The sequence below is a fragment of the Papaver somniferum genome, chromosome 7 (assembly GCF_003573695.1).
Source record: "Papaver somniferum cultivar HN1 chromosome 7, ASM357369v1, whole genome shotgun sequence".
NCBI lineage: Eukaryota > Viridiplantae > Streptophyta > Magnoliopsida > Ranunculales > Papaveraceae > Papaver > Papaver somniferum.
Window position 1 is genome coordinate 186,847,016 of NC_039364.1, and position 12,839 is coordinate 186,859,854.

The window sequence follows — 12,839 nt, forward strand, 5'->3', positions numbered from 1 at the left end:
CTTTACTGGCTGACGAGCGGCAGAAGAGATGCTTGGAAAATAAAAACGACGGGGCTTATATTTGTTTTTAATATACATTGCGATTAATGACAACTAACGGTTTTAGGTGCATAATAACTAGTTTTAAAATATAAACGGTCAACAACAGTCGGTAACCCAAACTCTAGTTAATTTTTTTTTTTGTGGTCTAAACACAACTCAGATCACTTTTTTAAATCAAAATATCCCGTTAAATAAATGTCGTATACAAAATCTTCAATTTCACCCCAATTTTCTTCGTCTAGCCAGTTGACAAAATCAGATGAGCGACAAAATAAATGCTAATCAAATAAACCTATTTGTTTATCAATCTTCTATTAACAATCATCGTGATAGAAGATATGATCCGAAGAAAATCTCATCTAGCAAATTTGATTCGGCAAAATAATTGTTCCTATGCTTATCGCACAATATATATTCTTCTATCGCTTGAGACGTTGTTGATGATGATAATTTGTTGTTAGATTCTGTTACTGTATCCATGTATGGGAAATCTTCTAATGCCAAGGGTGGATATGAAAGTTGTTGTACCCTTGAAACGTTTGGCATTGCCGAAGTATCCTGCATTTACAGTTCAACATTTCAACAGTTACTAATGACTTCCGGCCGTAAACTTTGAGATAATTTCACTTTATACCTATAAATCAAAAAGCATATATGGTATAAAAGAAAAAGTGATTAATTTAGAGGAAAATGAAGAAGCCATCATCATCATCATGTGAAAGTTCCTAGGGATTGAAGAAATCCACTGAATAAGTTGTCTGTCTCTAGCTAGTCCCTACGTACTTCCCTTTAGATCTAGGGTTTCATGATTAATTGGGACCAAAATAAAGGCCAAAATGATGCATGAAGATATAGATTCAGTCAACAGTTCTTTTTTGAAGGAGAAGAAGAAGAAGGACTTGTATTAAAAAGATGCAGAAGAGCAGTAGTATACTACTCCTGAAATCAAGGCAGATGTCTTTTCTTTTGTTTATATTATGGCCTAAATAAATCAAGGAGTATATAATTATATACATTTAACTTTGCACTCACAACTTTTGAAGTGCTATCGAAGGTTTAACTTTAACTTATCAGGAAGGAAAATCATTTCTAAGTATCTTGGGACCAAGTCATTTTGATGCCTTTAATTGATAAATAGCAGAGATGTGTAGCTGAGTTTTGCGTACCTCATGAATAGTAGGCTTATATGAGAACTCCATGGACGAGATATTAGGGCTTGCATTCATTGAGCTATTTGCTTCGTCATTATTGTTGGATGGCATACTAGTCTGATCATCTATTCTGCTACCATTTATAGGTGTTCCTTGTGTGATCTCGGACGTTGAAGTAGTATCAGAAGGAAATTGTGAATATTCTTGCTCATTCAAGTTATCTTGTTGTGTTGTTGCTATTTGATTTTTACGGTTCAAAACATGATCGTGACCACGAGTACTGCTTGCATTAACTGGATCATGTTGTGAACAAAACCCACTTCGGTCATCGTCTCCTTCTCTTGCTTTAGGCAAATGAGTAGTTTTCTTCAGTACACTACATAAGGCGTACGCATCCTGCACAAACATAAAAATTTAGTCCATTGAAGATAAGCCGATGGCCATGTTGCACAATTCTAGTTACAACTAAAATGCATATCTTGCCCTGCATTGGCCTCAATCCCGTCTTGCACAGGCCTACTTATGGATATAAAAGGTGGACTGCTGAAATCAATCTAGTAGCAGAAGCAGAAAGATGTGTAGTCCTAGGTTCCGTAAGATCACTTCATGTAACACATCCGGCAGGGAATACACTAGCTCTCCCAAAAAGGAGCTGGCTTCTACTGCAACCATGATTATGGCCTGAAACTTAGACAATGGCATGCCATGTTTCTAAAAAGAAAAGGACAATCTTCTTAATTGATTATAAAGGCTAGCTATAGGTTAAGCTAGGCATATTAATGTAAACTGCAAGATGAAACTTAGCTTATATAAAGACAACTCTCTTTATTGATGTTTAGAAAATCTCTCAAAACTAAACACAAGCTCTAATCTTGCTCATATGATCAACCACAACTTTGGTGAGCATATATATATAGAACTATGAATTCCTTTTCCTAGTCCTATTACCTTATTACATGTCTTTCCTTTTCTTAGAACTAGATGACTTCTAATTCCCTTAGGATTACATCAATTTCCTAATCTTGTCATAACCAGCTTGTTAGTGACTTCTATGTTGAAGTTTAACCAACATTCTCCCCGTTAAGCTTCAACCTTACCTGTGACAGATCTTGTACTCCAATCAATTGTCTCATTTCTTCAAACTTGATCCGAGCTAATGCCTTTGTCAATATATCTGCTTTCTGCTCAGTTTCTGGTATGTGTTCAACGTTAATGACCTCCTTCTCGATGCATTCTCGTATGAAATGATACCTTTTGTGAATGTGTTTCGTATTCCCATGAAACACTGGATTTTTAGTGAGTGCAATTGCAGACTTATTATCAATCTTGATGAGAACTTTTTCAGGCTCTCGTACTTTGATTTCACCCAACAGTTCTTGAAGCCATATTGATTGTTTAGCTGCTTCTGTTGCAGCCATAAACTCAGCTTCATAGGATGAGAGGGCTACAGTGTCTTGCTTCTGTGAACACCATGTAATAGGCGCTTCTCCTAGATAAAATATATGACCGGTTGTACTTTTTCCATCATCTTGGTCAATATTATGACTGTTGTCACTATACCCAACAATTCCTTTTGATCCTCCTCGACCATACTTCAATCCATAGCTGATTATTCCTCTTAGATATCTCAATATCTGCTTTATTACATCACCATGAGACTTGCGTGGACTCTGCATATAACGGCTTGCTACTCCCACAGAGAAAGCTAAGTTTGGTCTTGTGTGTAACAAGTATCTAAGGCATCCAACATTTCTTCTATAACTCGTTGGATCAATCTCAGCTTCTTCTTGTGCCTTTAAAACTTTAAGTCCAAACTCCATTGGTATCTTAGTTGGATTACAAGTTTCAAGTCCTGCTTCTTTCAGAATTCTCCTTGCATAAGCTTCTTGTTTAATCTGAATCCCATCTACTCCTTGATGGACTTCTATGCCAAGGTAATAAGTGAGTTTTCCGAGGTCTGACATCTCAAACTTTGATGACATTTCTCTCTTGAACTCATTGATCACCTTAAGGGAGTTTCCAGTCAAAAATAGATCATCTACATAGACTGCAATCACAAGAAGCGTTCCTTTTTCTTCTCTTCTGTATACTGATGTTTCTTTAGAGCACTTAACAAATCTGATTTCTCTTAAGATTTGATCTAACTTTGTATTCCAGGCTCGAGGAGCTTGTCTTAGACCATATAGAGCTTTTGATAACTTATAAACCTTATGCTCTTGTCATTTTACTTCAAAACCTTCTGGTTGCTCAACATACACATCTTCTCGCAATTCACCATGTAAGAATGCTGTCTTAACGTCTAAGTGGTGAATTTCCCATGAGTTTGATGCTGCTTCTGCTATTAAGAGACGAATTGTCTCTAGTCTAGCAACTGGTGCGAAAACTTCATCAAAGTCTATGACTGATTCTTGAACGTATCCCTTAGCTACAAATCCTGCCTTATATTTGTTGACAGTACCATCAGCATTCCGTTTTATTTTGAAGATCCACTTAAGACCAGTCACTTTTACCCCACCTGGCTTATGAACTAGAAACCAAGTCTTGTTTCTGTTGATTGAAATAATTTCTTCTCTACATGCTAATGTCCATTTAGTCGAGACCTTTGCTTCCTGAAAATTCCTTGGTTCATCATTAACAGAAAGTAGCATAATCTCACATTCTTCTGCAGCTTGAAGAACATAATCCTCCAGATACTGTGGCTTTTGTATATGTCTTGTTGATTTTCGCAGTGGAATGGGTTGAGTTATTTCATCGATCTCTTCTTCTTCTTCTTCGTTATTCTCAGTGGTTTCATTATTCTCTTCTTCTTATTTATTAACATCATTGTTTCCATTGGTATTGATGATTATGGGTCCTTCGCCTTCATCAATTACTTGACCCCATCTCATGTGAAACATTCCTGGATCCCTACTTGGTCCATCATTAGTTTCTTTCCAGTTCCAGTTTGCTTTTTCATCGAATACCACATCTTGACTCACTATCACTCTTTTCGTTGTTGGATTGAATAATCTGTAAGCTTTGGATCCAGGCTCAATTCCTAGATTCACAAGAGTCTGAGATCGATCATCCAGTTTCTTAAGAGTTGCAGAATAAACTTTTGCGTATGCTTTGCAGCCAAACACTCTTAAATGATTTATGTTTGGTTTTCTCTTTCGCAAACTTTCATATGAAGTCATGTCTTTCAGAGCTTTGGTAGGTATCCTGTTTATTAGGTATGTGGAGTGTCGTACAACTTCTCCCCATAGATAATTAGGTACCTGCATAGCCTTTAAAGAACTTCTTGTCATCTCCATTAGAGTCCTGTTTCTCCTCTCCACCACTCCGTTTTTTTGTGGTGTATATGGTGCTGTGAGTTGCCTTTTGATTCCATTTGACTCACAGAACTTGTTGAACTCCAAGGAAGTGAACTCTACTCCTCTATAAGTTCTAATCATTTTGACCTCCTCTTTTAACTCTTTTTCTATCAGATTTCTGAAAGCTTTGAATATGTCAAATGCTTCACTCTTTTCTTTCATAAGAATAGACCACATATATCTTGAGAAGTCATCTATAATAACAAATATGTATTTGTTATTTGTAAGGGTTTGTGGTGCAATAGGACCACATAAATCAGCATGAAGAAGCTCTAATGGCTTTGAGGCTCTGAATGTTGTTGCTTTTGGAAAACCTTGACGCGTTTGTTTCCCAACTAAACATGATTCACATATCCTTGATTCATCGTTTATCTGTGGTAGCCTCGAACCATCTTGTTCTGAGACATAGTTTTTAAGGTTCTGAAACTTATGTGTCCTAACCTTGCGTGCCACTTCCATGTCTGATCTTCCAGTCTCATATTCAGACACAATGGCCTTCCAATCATGAGACTTATCTTGTAGAGTCTATTCTGTGAGCGTGAGACTCTAACTAAAAGTCTTCCACTTGGGTCATGAACTGTTAGATAATCTTGTCGCATTCTAACATCACATCCAACTTTTGTAACTTGTCCTAAACTTAGAATGCTGCTTTGTAAGTTTGGGATGAAGTAGATGTTTGTGACAAGCTTCTGTTCTCCGGTCTTGCTCTGGAATAGAATTGATCCTTTCCCTTCAATTTCTACAGAAGATCCATCCCCAAACTTCACTTGTCCTTTGATTTTCTCATTGAGTTCAGAGAAATAGTGTTTCTTACCAGTCATGTGATTGCTGGATCCATTATCCAAATACCAGATTCCTTCTTCTCCATCCTTTGATTCGTAGTTCTTTGGTATTAGTTTCCCTTTGTTTAAGAATACAACTTCGTGCATGAAAAGAGCTGTATCTGCTTCCCTTGTTTCATTCTTGTTTGTTTCTTCCATCTTTTGTATTCTTTCAGGGCATACAGAGGAGAAGTGTCCTGGTTTATCACATCTGTAACAAATAATGTTTGATCTATCCTTCTTTTCTTTCCCTTGGTTTTGATCATTCTGACTTGTTGTTCTATCTTGTGAGTTAAACCTTCCTCCCCTTTCTCGGCCTCTATTTCCTCTACCACCTCTTCCACGACCTCTTCCTCTTGTCGCAGAGTTTTGTTGGTAAGTGTTTGTGTACAAGAGTTTTCCTTGAGTTTCTCCATTGTTTTCTTCATCAAGGATTCTTTCTTCATATGCTTTCAATCTTCCAATTATATCTTTATAGCTAGTCTTCTTTAAATCTAAGACTTGTTCGAGAGAAGCTATGATATACTTGGATCTTGGTAAACTATTGAGAAACTTCTTTACCAGTTTATCTTCATCAATGGATTGTCCAAGTGACGCAGCTTTTGAGGCTATCTCTGATAGCTTTCCTGCAAAGCTATCAATAGTATCAGTGTCTTTCATCTTCACTCTTTCAAATTCAGACATTAAGGTTTGCAGACGGGCTTCTTTAACTCGATCAGCTCCGAGATTACGTGCTTTTATTGCATCCCAAATTTTCTTTGAAGCTTCCTGTTCACCAACTTGTAGAACAAGACATTCTGGTATTGCTTGAAAGAGTAATCCAATGACAACATTGTTTTTGTCTGGGTCCAATGTACCAGGATCAATTGTTTCCCAAACTTTGTAGATTTTCATCAGTACCTTCATTCTCATGGCCCATACTGTGTAGTTTGTGGCGTTGAGGATTGGAACTTGTATTGATGGTGGCGTGAACTATTTTACACCCACAATGGTGGTTTCGTTTTCCATGGCTCAGAAACAAGCTCTGATACCAATTAATGGCAACTGCAAGATGAAACTTAGCTTATATAAATACAACTCTCTTTATTGATGTTTAGAAAATCTCTCAAAACTAAACACAAGCTCTAATCTTGCTCATATGATCAACCACAACTTTGGTGAGCATATATATATAGAACTATGAATTCCTTTTCCTAGTCCTATTACCTTATTACATGTCTTTCCTTTTCTTAGAACTAGATGACTTCTAATTTCCTTAGGATTACATCAATTTCCTAATCTTGTCCTAACCAGCTTGTTAGTGACTTCTATGTTGAAGTTTAACCAATATATATATATATATAATTGTTATTAGTTCATAATATTACCCAACAAACCTAGGCATATGCATAATCTACCTTCAAAGAAGCAATAGCTTCAGTATCATCGAAAATGGAGTCGACCAACCGATATTCATGCATGACCCAATTCGTACGAATTCCGTGAGGAGCACGACCTCTATAATATACCAGCGTCTTCTTCATTCCGACAGCACGCTTATGAGAGTTTATTTTTCGATCCTTTCCTGTCGCTTTCCAGTAACCAGCTCGAGTCGCTCTATTAGTTCTTGATCCATTTGGATATTTTCTATCTCTTGGGCTAAAGAAGTACCATTCCATATCCTTGCTTGGCAAGTAAGACTTATCTGTACATTCATATAGCAACAGTAACATAAAAATAAATATAAGTAGTTCTTTGCAACAGATCGATGTATATGTAATTAAATGATCAACATTATTACCCCAAGGTTCACATTTGTAGAGATCGACTTCGGGAATTATTTCCAGCTCGATTGTTTGATTGTTGATCTTACGATCGAGATAGTACACGACAAGTTCTTCATCTGTCGGATGGAAGCGAAAACCGGGTGGTAGAGCTATTGGTGCCATTTATAGTACTATCACATACACAACTGATCAAAATGGAGGAGGTCTTGAGAGACAAAGAAGTTAGAGAGAAAGAGAGAGAGAGAGACGACGACGAGAGTGTGATCAATAAGGGATCTGTACAGATTGGCTTGTACGAAAATCAACTAAACAGTACTCTGTACAGATGAGCACAAAACAATTAACCCTTGTGTTTTCAATGTACTACGACACTGCCCTTGGCTTTGGTCATTCTTAGACTATGTTTTGATCAATGCTGGATTAGCTTGAAGACATACGCCCAATGGTTCAATCCCTTCGGAACCATTTGAAAATATGTTTAAAGTCCAAATTAAAACACTATCAAAGGTAACTTTGGAATACAGTGGGGCTTAAATCATTCTATAAACAAACATATTGCACCAATTATATTTGACTAACTTTAGAATCAATGGAGCTAGTATGAGCTAGAGGTGGATGTTTATTTTCTTTTCTTTTCATTTCATTTCATTATTTTGAGTTTGCATGTTTATTTCAGCTTAGATTGTGTAGACAATAAAGATGGAATAGAAAATAAAAAGGAGAGTGGAAAGGGAATTGTGTAATTATGGGAGTGAGTGAGGGGGTTATAGAATTGTAGCTATGGGTTTGCCTTTAATAGATTCTATTGGGATGATGTTTTGTGTGAAAACCCACAAGGAAGATAAATGAAGCTTCTTTTCACTTTTGTTGTCTTCTCAAAGACTATAATATAAAGCAAAAGTACTTCTGAGCCTAGTTAGCAATTCGTAGTTCGACATACGTACGGAACGGCATACGTACATGTATTATTCGGATTTGTAAAAATCAAGTTCGGTCAAAAATTCGGTCAACGGTTCATGAGTCGGGAATAAATCGGAACGGCATACGTACGTGTATAATTCGTTTTAGAATTGTTGATTCGCTACACAAAATTCGGCACACATAAATAACATATTAATAAGTATTTATATCATAAAAGACTAATTTTTGTATAAGTCTAGGGATTTAAAGATGGAAAAAATGTTGATGAATGAAATATATATGGACTAATGATATTATAAGAAATATATATGACAAATATAACAAAAACTAACAGCTGGAACGGTGGTCTGGCATGCTCCTTTAGGAGCATTGGGACTCAAGTTCTTACACGCGTATTAGGTTCGGAGTTAGGTTTGTACGCGTATGATTCGCGAAATGTATCGGTTCGGAATAATTCGCGAATAATTCGCGAATTATTCGCCGAATTGCTAACTAGGCTTCTGAGAAGGAAAAATCTGAATAAGTTAGTTTGACAACTGGCTAACTTAAAAGTAAATTAAAAAGCTGATAAGCAAGTTTGGCAACAAAGTAATATCATAAGTTAAATTATCTCCCCCAGGGCAACAAGGGATTACAAAATTCATGTAAATATAACCGTTGGATCTTCAAATTTTAAAATTCCACCATTAGATCTCACAAACTGAATTCCGTCTGAACTATTGCTATTAGCTGTTATATCATTAGACTTCCTCTTTCTTATCAGCCGTTAGATTTTAAAGAAGTAGTATAAAGAATATCTATTGGGACATAAGAGTAAATGTACTTTTTATATGTTTAAAAACCCCGTACCTTTTAAACCACGCGTCTGAGTTTTGTAAAATTTATATATTTGAAAAGCTCTTTAAGTTATATATTTACGCAATGGGCACAAATAGTGATATCAAATTTTTGTTTTTCAAAGTTATATGTTTTCTCCTTAAAAGCTATAGCTTAAAATTAGACATAACTTAAAAACAAATTGAAAAAATCTACAAAAAAAAGATAAATGATTGATTCTTAAGTACAAAAAACGACTAATTTTCAAATAAAAAGATATGGTGTCGAATCACCACCAAATTATTTGCAAAGTAGAAAGATAACACGGTTGACGTGCAACGCACGTGCTCACTACTTGTAATGATGACCAATGTTATCTTCATACGTGTGTCTGAGTACTTAATATGCACCAACAAAAATGTGGATCAATCTAGGATAAATTGAATCTATATAGATACAAAGAGAGCATACGTAATGTGTTCGTATTTAAGTAGGTTGTGTGTATGTTCAATCACTTGTGAATCCAACCTTTGGTTGTTGATTAAATTGATTGACACTTGGATATTGGTTTTTGATACCGGTCCAAGTTATTTTTTATATTCAATCGAGCTCGCAAATTCCTATTTGTTTTATTACGGATTGAACTGAGAAATTGAGATATAATTCTTTAATAATTGCGAAAGTGGAAATGCGTGGGTAGCCTAGGCGAATTCCATTAATTCAATAAGAGACCATTTATGACTTCCTCTTTGAAACTCAGTCGGATCTAATCATGTCGTCAAGGATCACTTGCAACCTTGCCATGAATAACCAGGTTGTCATATCCATATTCCACGAACAACGCGTCTTCAAATTGCCCTTTGTGTTATGCCTACCTCATGATCCACCTTTATATTGTCCAACTCATGCATCTTCATTATGGTTCAAACTCTCCATGAGTAAGTCAGGTTCAGAGTAATAGAAATTACACAAAATTGATTAAATAACCCCTTAAAATCATTTTTACGGGTTTAAAAGACTAGTAAAATAAGATAATGTGTAAATACCCATACATTAGAAAAATACTTTTTTAATATCCAATTTGGATATTCCACTCAAATTTTCTTATTTAATATTTGTGTAGAGGACTAAAATATCCCTAGCTAGTTTAACATTTTTATCTTTCTCTGATTGTATCTACGTGTTTTATTTCTTTCCAAAAGATATCGTCCTTAGTGAAACACTTGACTGGACCTACTAGTAAAACTAGGCCTGTCAATGGATAACCGTTATCCGTTAGCCGAATCCGATTACCCGGTTTCCGTTAGGTTTAGTTCCGTTATACCGGTAACCGGTTATCCGTAACCGATAATGTAGCGGATAATTTTATCCTACCGTAACGGTCCCGGTTGGGCTATTTCCGTTAGCCTAAGTTCCGATAACCGTTAACGTGTGACTAGCACGTGTAAATTCCGCTATACCTAGGTTACTATACTCGACAGAATCAATTCTTCTGTTCTTAGGCCTGTCAATGGATAACCGTTATCCGTTAGCCGAATCCAATTACCCGATTTCCGTTAGGTTTAGTTCCGTTATACCGGTAATCGATAATGTAGCGGATAATTTTATCCTACCGTAACGGTACCAGTTGGGCTATTTCCGTTAGCGTAAGTTCCGACAACCGCTAACGTGTGACTAGCACGTGTAAATTCCTCTATACCTAGGTTACTATACTCGACAGAATCACTTCTTCTGTTCTTCAGCTGGTTCAGTAACACAAACGAGAGAAGAAAAACTCACCCCTCACCCTCATCTCCTTCCTTTCAAATCGAGCAAAATCATCATCTTCTCTATACAAATCATCTGTGATTACTGATTAGAAAACTAGGGTTATCTTCTTCTTTTTCTTTCGAGTTTAATTTCAATCCTAAAAACTAAATTTTCAATTTCTGAAATTAGGGTTTTCAATTCGTGAAATTAATCATGTCCCAAAGCGAAAGAGGAGCATCCAATTATGTTGGTTCATCAAGTAGAAGCAATCCCTCTCAATCACTTTCAGTTGCATCTCAATTACCTTCTGCATCAAACCCAGTTCAAGGTTCAGGAATTCATACAACACCTGATGATGTTGCAACAGAAGAAGCAGTAGCAGAAATAGAAGTAGATGAAGATCCAATTATAGCCGAAGAAAAGAAGAAACTACGTGCAATAAGGTCTGACGCTTGGAATGATTTTGAAAGGTTAATTGAAAAGAAGATGGTAAAAGGTAAGGATATTGGGATATTTATAGCTGAATGCAAACATTGTAAGAGGAGAATGCATGCACCCAGTAGCCAATGAACCAACAAATTGCATTACCATGCTAAAACCTGCAAAGAAAAGTCTGCAAACAAGAAAGGACAAAGAAAGATTACTACAATCAAAACAGGCAATGCACAAACTAAGCTTGCTAATTGTAAATATGATACTGATGCTACTAGGATTCTTGTTGCCAAGATGATTGCTAAACATGGTTATCCAATCACTATAGTTGAGCATCCATATTTTGTTGAGTTTGTGAAGTCTTTAAATCCTACTGCTAAGCTTTATACTAGTAATACAATTAGGGAAGATATCATGAAACTAATAACTGAGTTCAAACTGCAATTACAAGAACAATTTGAGACAATTACATCTAAGTGTAGTTTAACAACAGATATGTGGTCATGTAAGCATACAAAGTATGGTTATTGATGTGTGACAATACATTTAGATGATGAGTGGAAACTGATTAAGAAAACACTAGCATATACTTTAGTGCCATCACCACATTCTGGAGAAGTTCTAGCATCTGTAGTGAAATCAGTATGTCTAGATTGGAACATAGACACTAAGCTTTTTGCTGTAGCTGCTGACAATGCTAGCTCCAACAATGTTATGATGGACCATCTGAAGAAATGGCTTGATAGAAAAGATTGTTTAGTTCTTAATGGGGATATGTTCCAAATGAGGTGTAGTAATCATGTATTGCACTTGATTGTAAGGTGTGGAATGAGAGTGGTTGCTCCATTTATAGATGCAGTTAGAGAGTGTGTAAAATATGTCAAAGCAAGTCAGGCTAGAAAAGAGAGATTTGAATATGCTATTGCCCAAGTTAAGCTTCCTGTTTCAAGGTCTGTGGTTTTAGATGTGGATACCAGGTGGAACTCCACCTTTAAGATGCTAAAGTATGCAATTTTTCTGAGACAAGCTTTTGTTAGGCTAGCTGATTTGGATAATGACTTCAAGATACTATCAACTGCTAAGGAGTGGCAACAAGGAATACATGTATGTGAATGTTTGGAATTGTTTGATGTCATTTCAACCAAATTTGCTGAGATTAAGTATCCCACAACAAATTTGTATTATAATGGGGTGCAAGAAGTTAATAGATGCATTAAGATCTGGGAATAAAGTGAGCATGAGTTTATCAGAGACATGGACGGAATTTAATGCCTACTGGAAAGAAAGTAACACTTTGATGGGAATTGGGGTTGTTTTAGATCCTAGGTACAAGGCTAAATGGGTGGAGTTTGTTATTAAGAGAGCATATGGTGTGGAAACTATAAAAGTCACATAACAAATTTGAGCTTGAACTCAATGCTCTTTTCTGTGCTTATGGAACCAACACTACAACTCCAGATTATTTTGTTACTGGAATGCATTCAGTTGGATTTGAGATCTCTACAGGTAAAAGTACAACAACATCATATGAATTTGGTTATGATGATTTTATTATGGAAAACAATATGTTTGAGGTTGAGAAGTCAGAATTGGAGACATACTTAGCAGAACCAGTTCTTCCTAAAGGCACAACCACTGAAGAAATGAGGTTTGATATCTTAAGCTGGTGGAAGAATCATGCTCCTAAGTACCCAATTCTCTCAAGGATTGCAAAAGATGTATTGGAAGTTCCAGTGACAAGTGTAGCATCAGAATCTATGTTTAGTATTGGTGGCAGAGTTCTCACAT

The 12,839-nt window shown here is 36.2% G+C and overlaps 1 protein-coding gene across 1 annotated transcript; it reads right to left on the reverse strand.

Annotated features, from left to right (window-relative positions):
* Positions 1–363: 363 nt before the first annotated feature.
* Positions 364–7,295, reverse strand: LOC113295694 (NAC domain-containing protein 86-like). Its single transcript, XM_026544020.1, has 4 exons — positions 7,148–7,295; positions 6,765–7,051; positions 1,209–1,589; positions 364–600 (listed from the first exon to the last, which is right to left on the reverse strand). The coding sequence occupies exons 1-4, from the start codon at positions 7,293–7,295 to the stop codon at positions 364–366; spliced, it is 1,053 nt and encodes a 350-aa protein (XP_026399805.1).
* Positions 7,296–12,839: the final 5,544 nt, after the last annotated feature.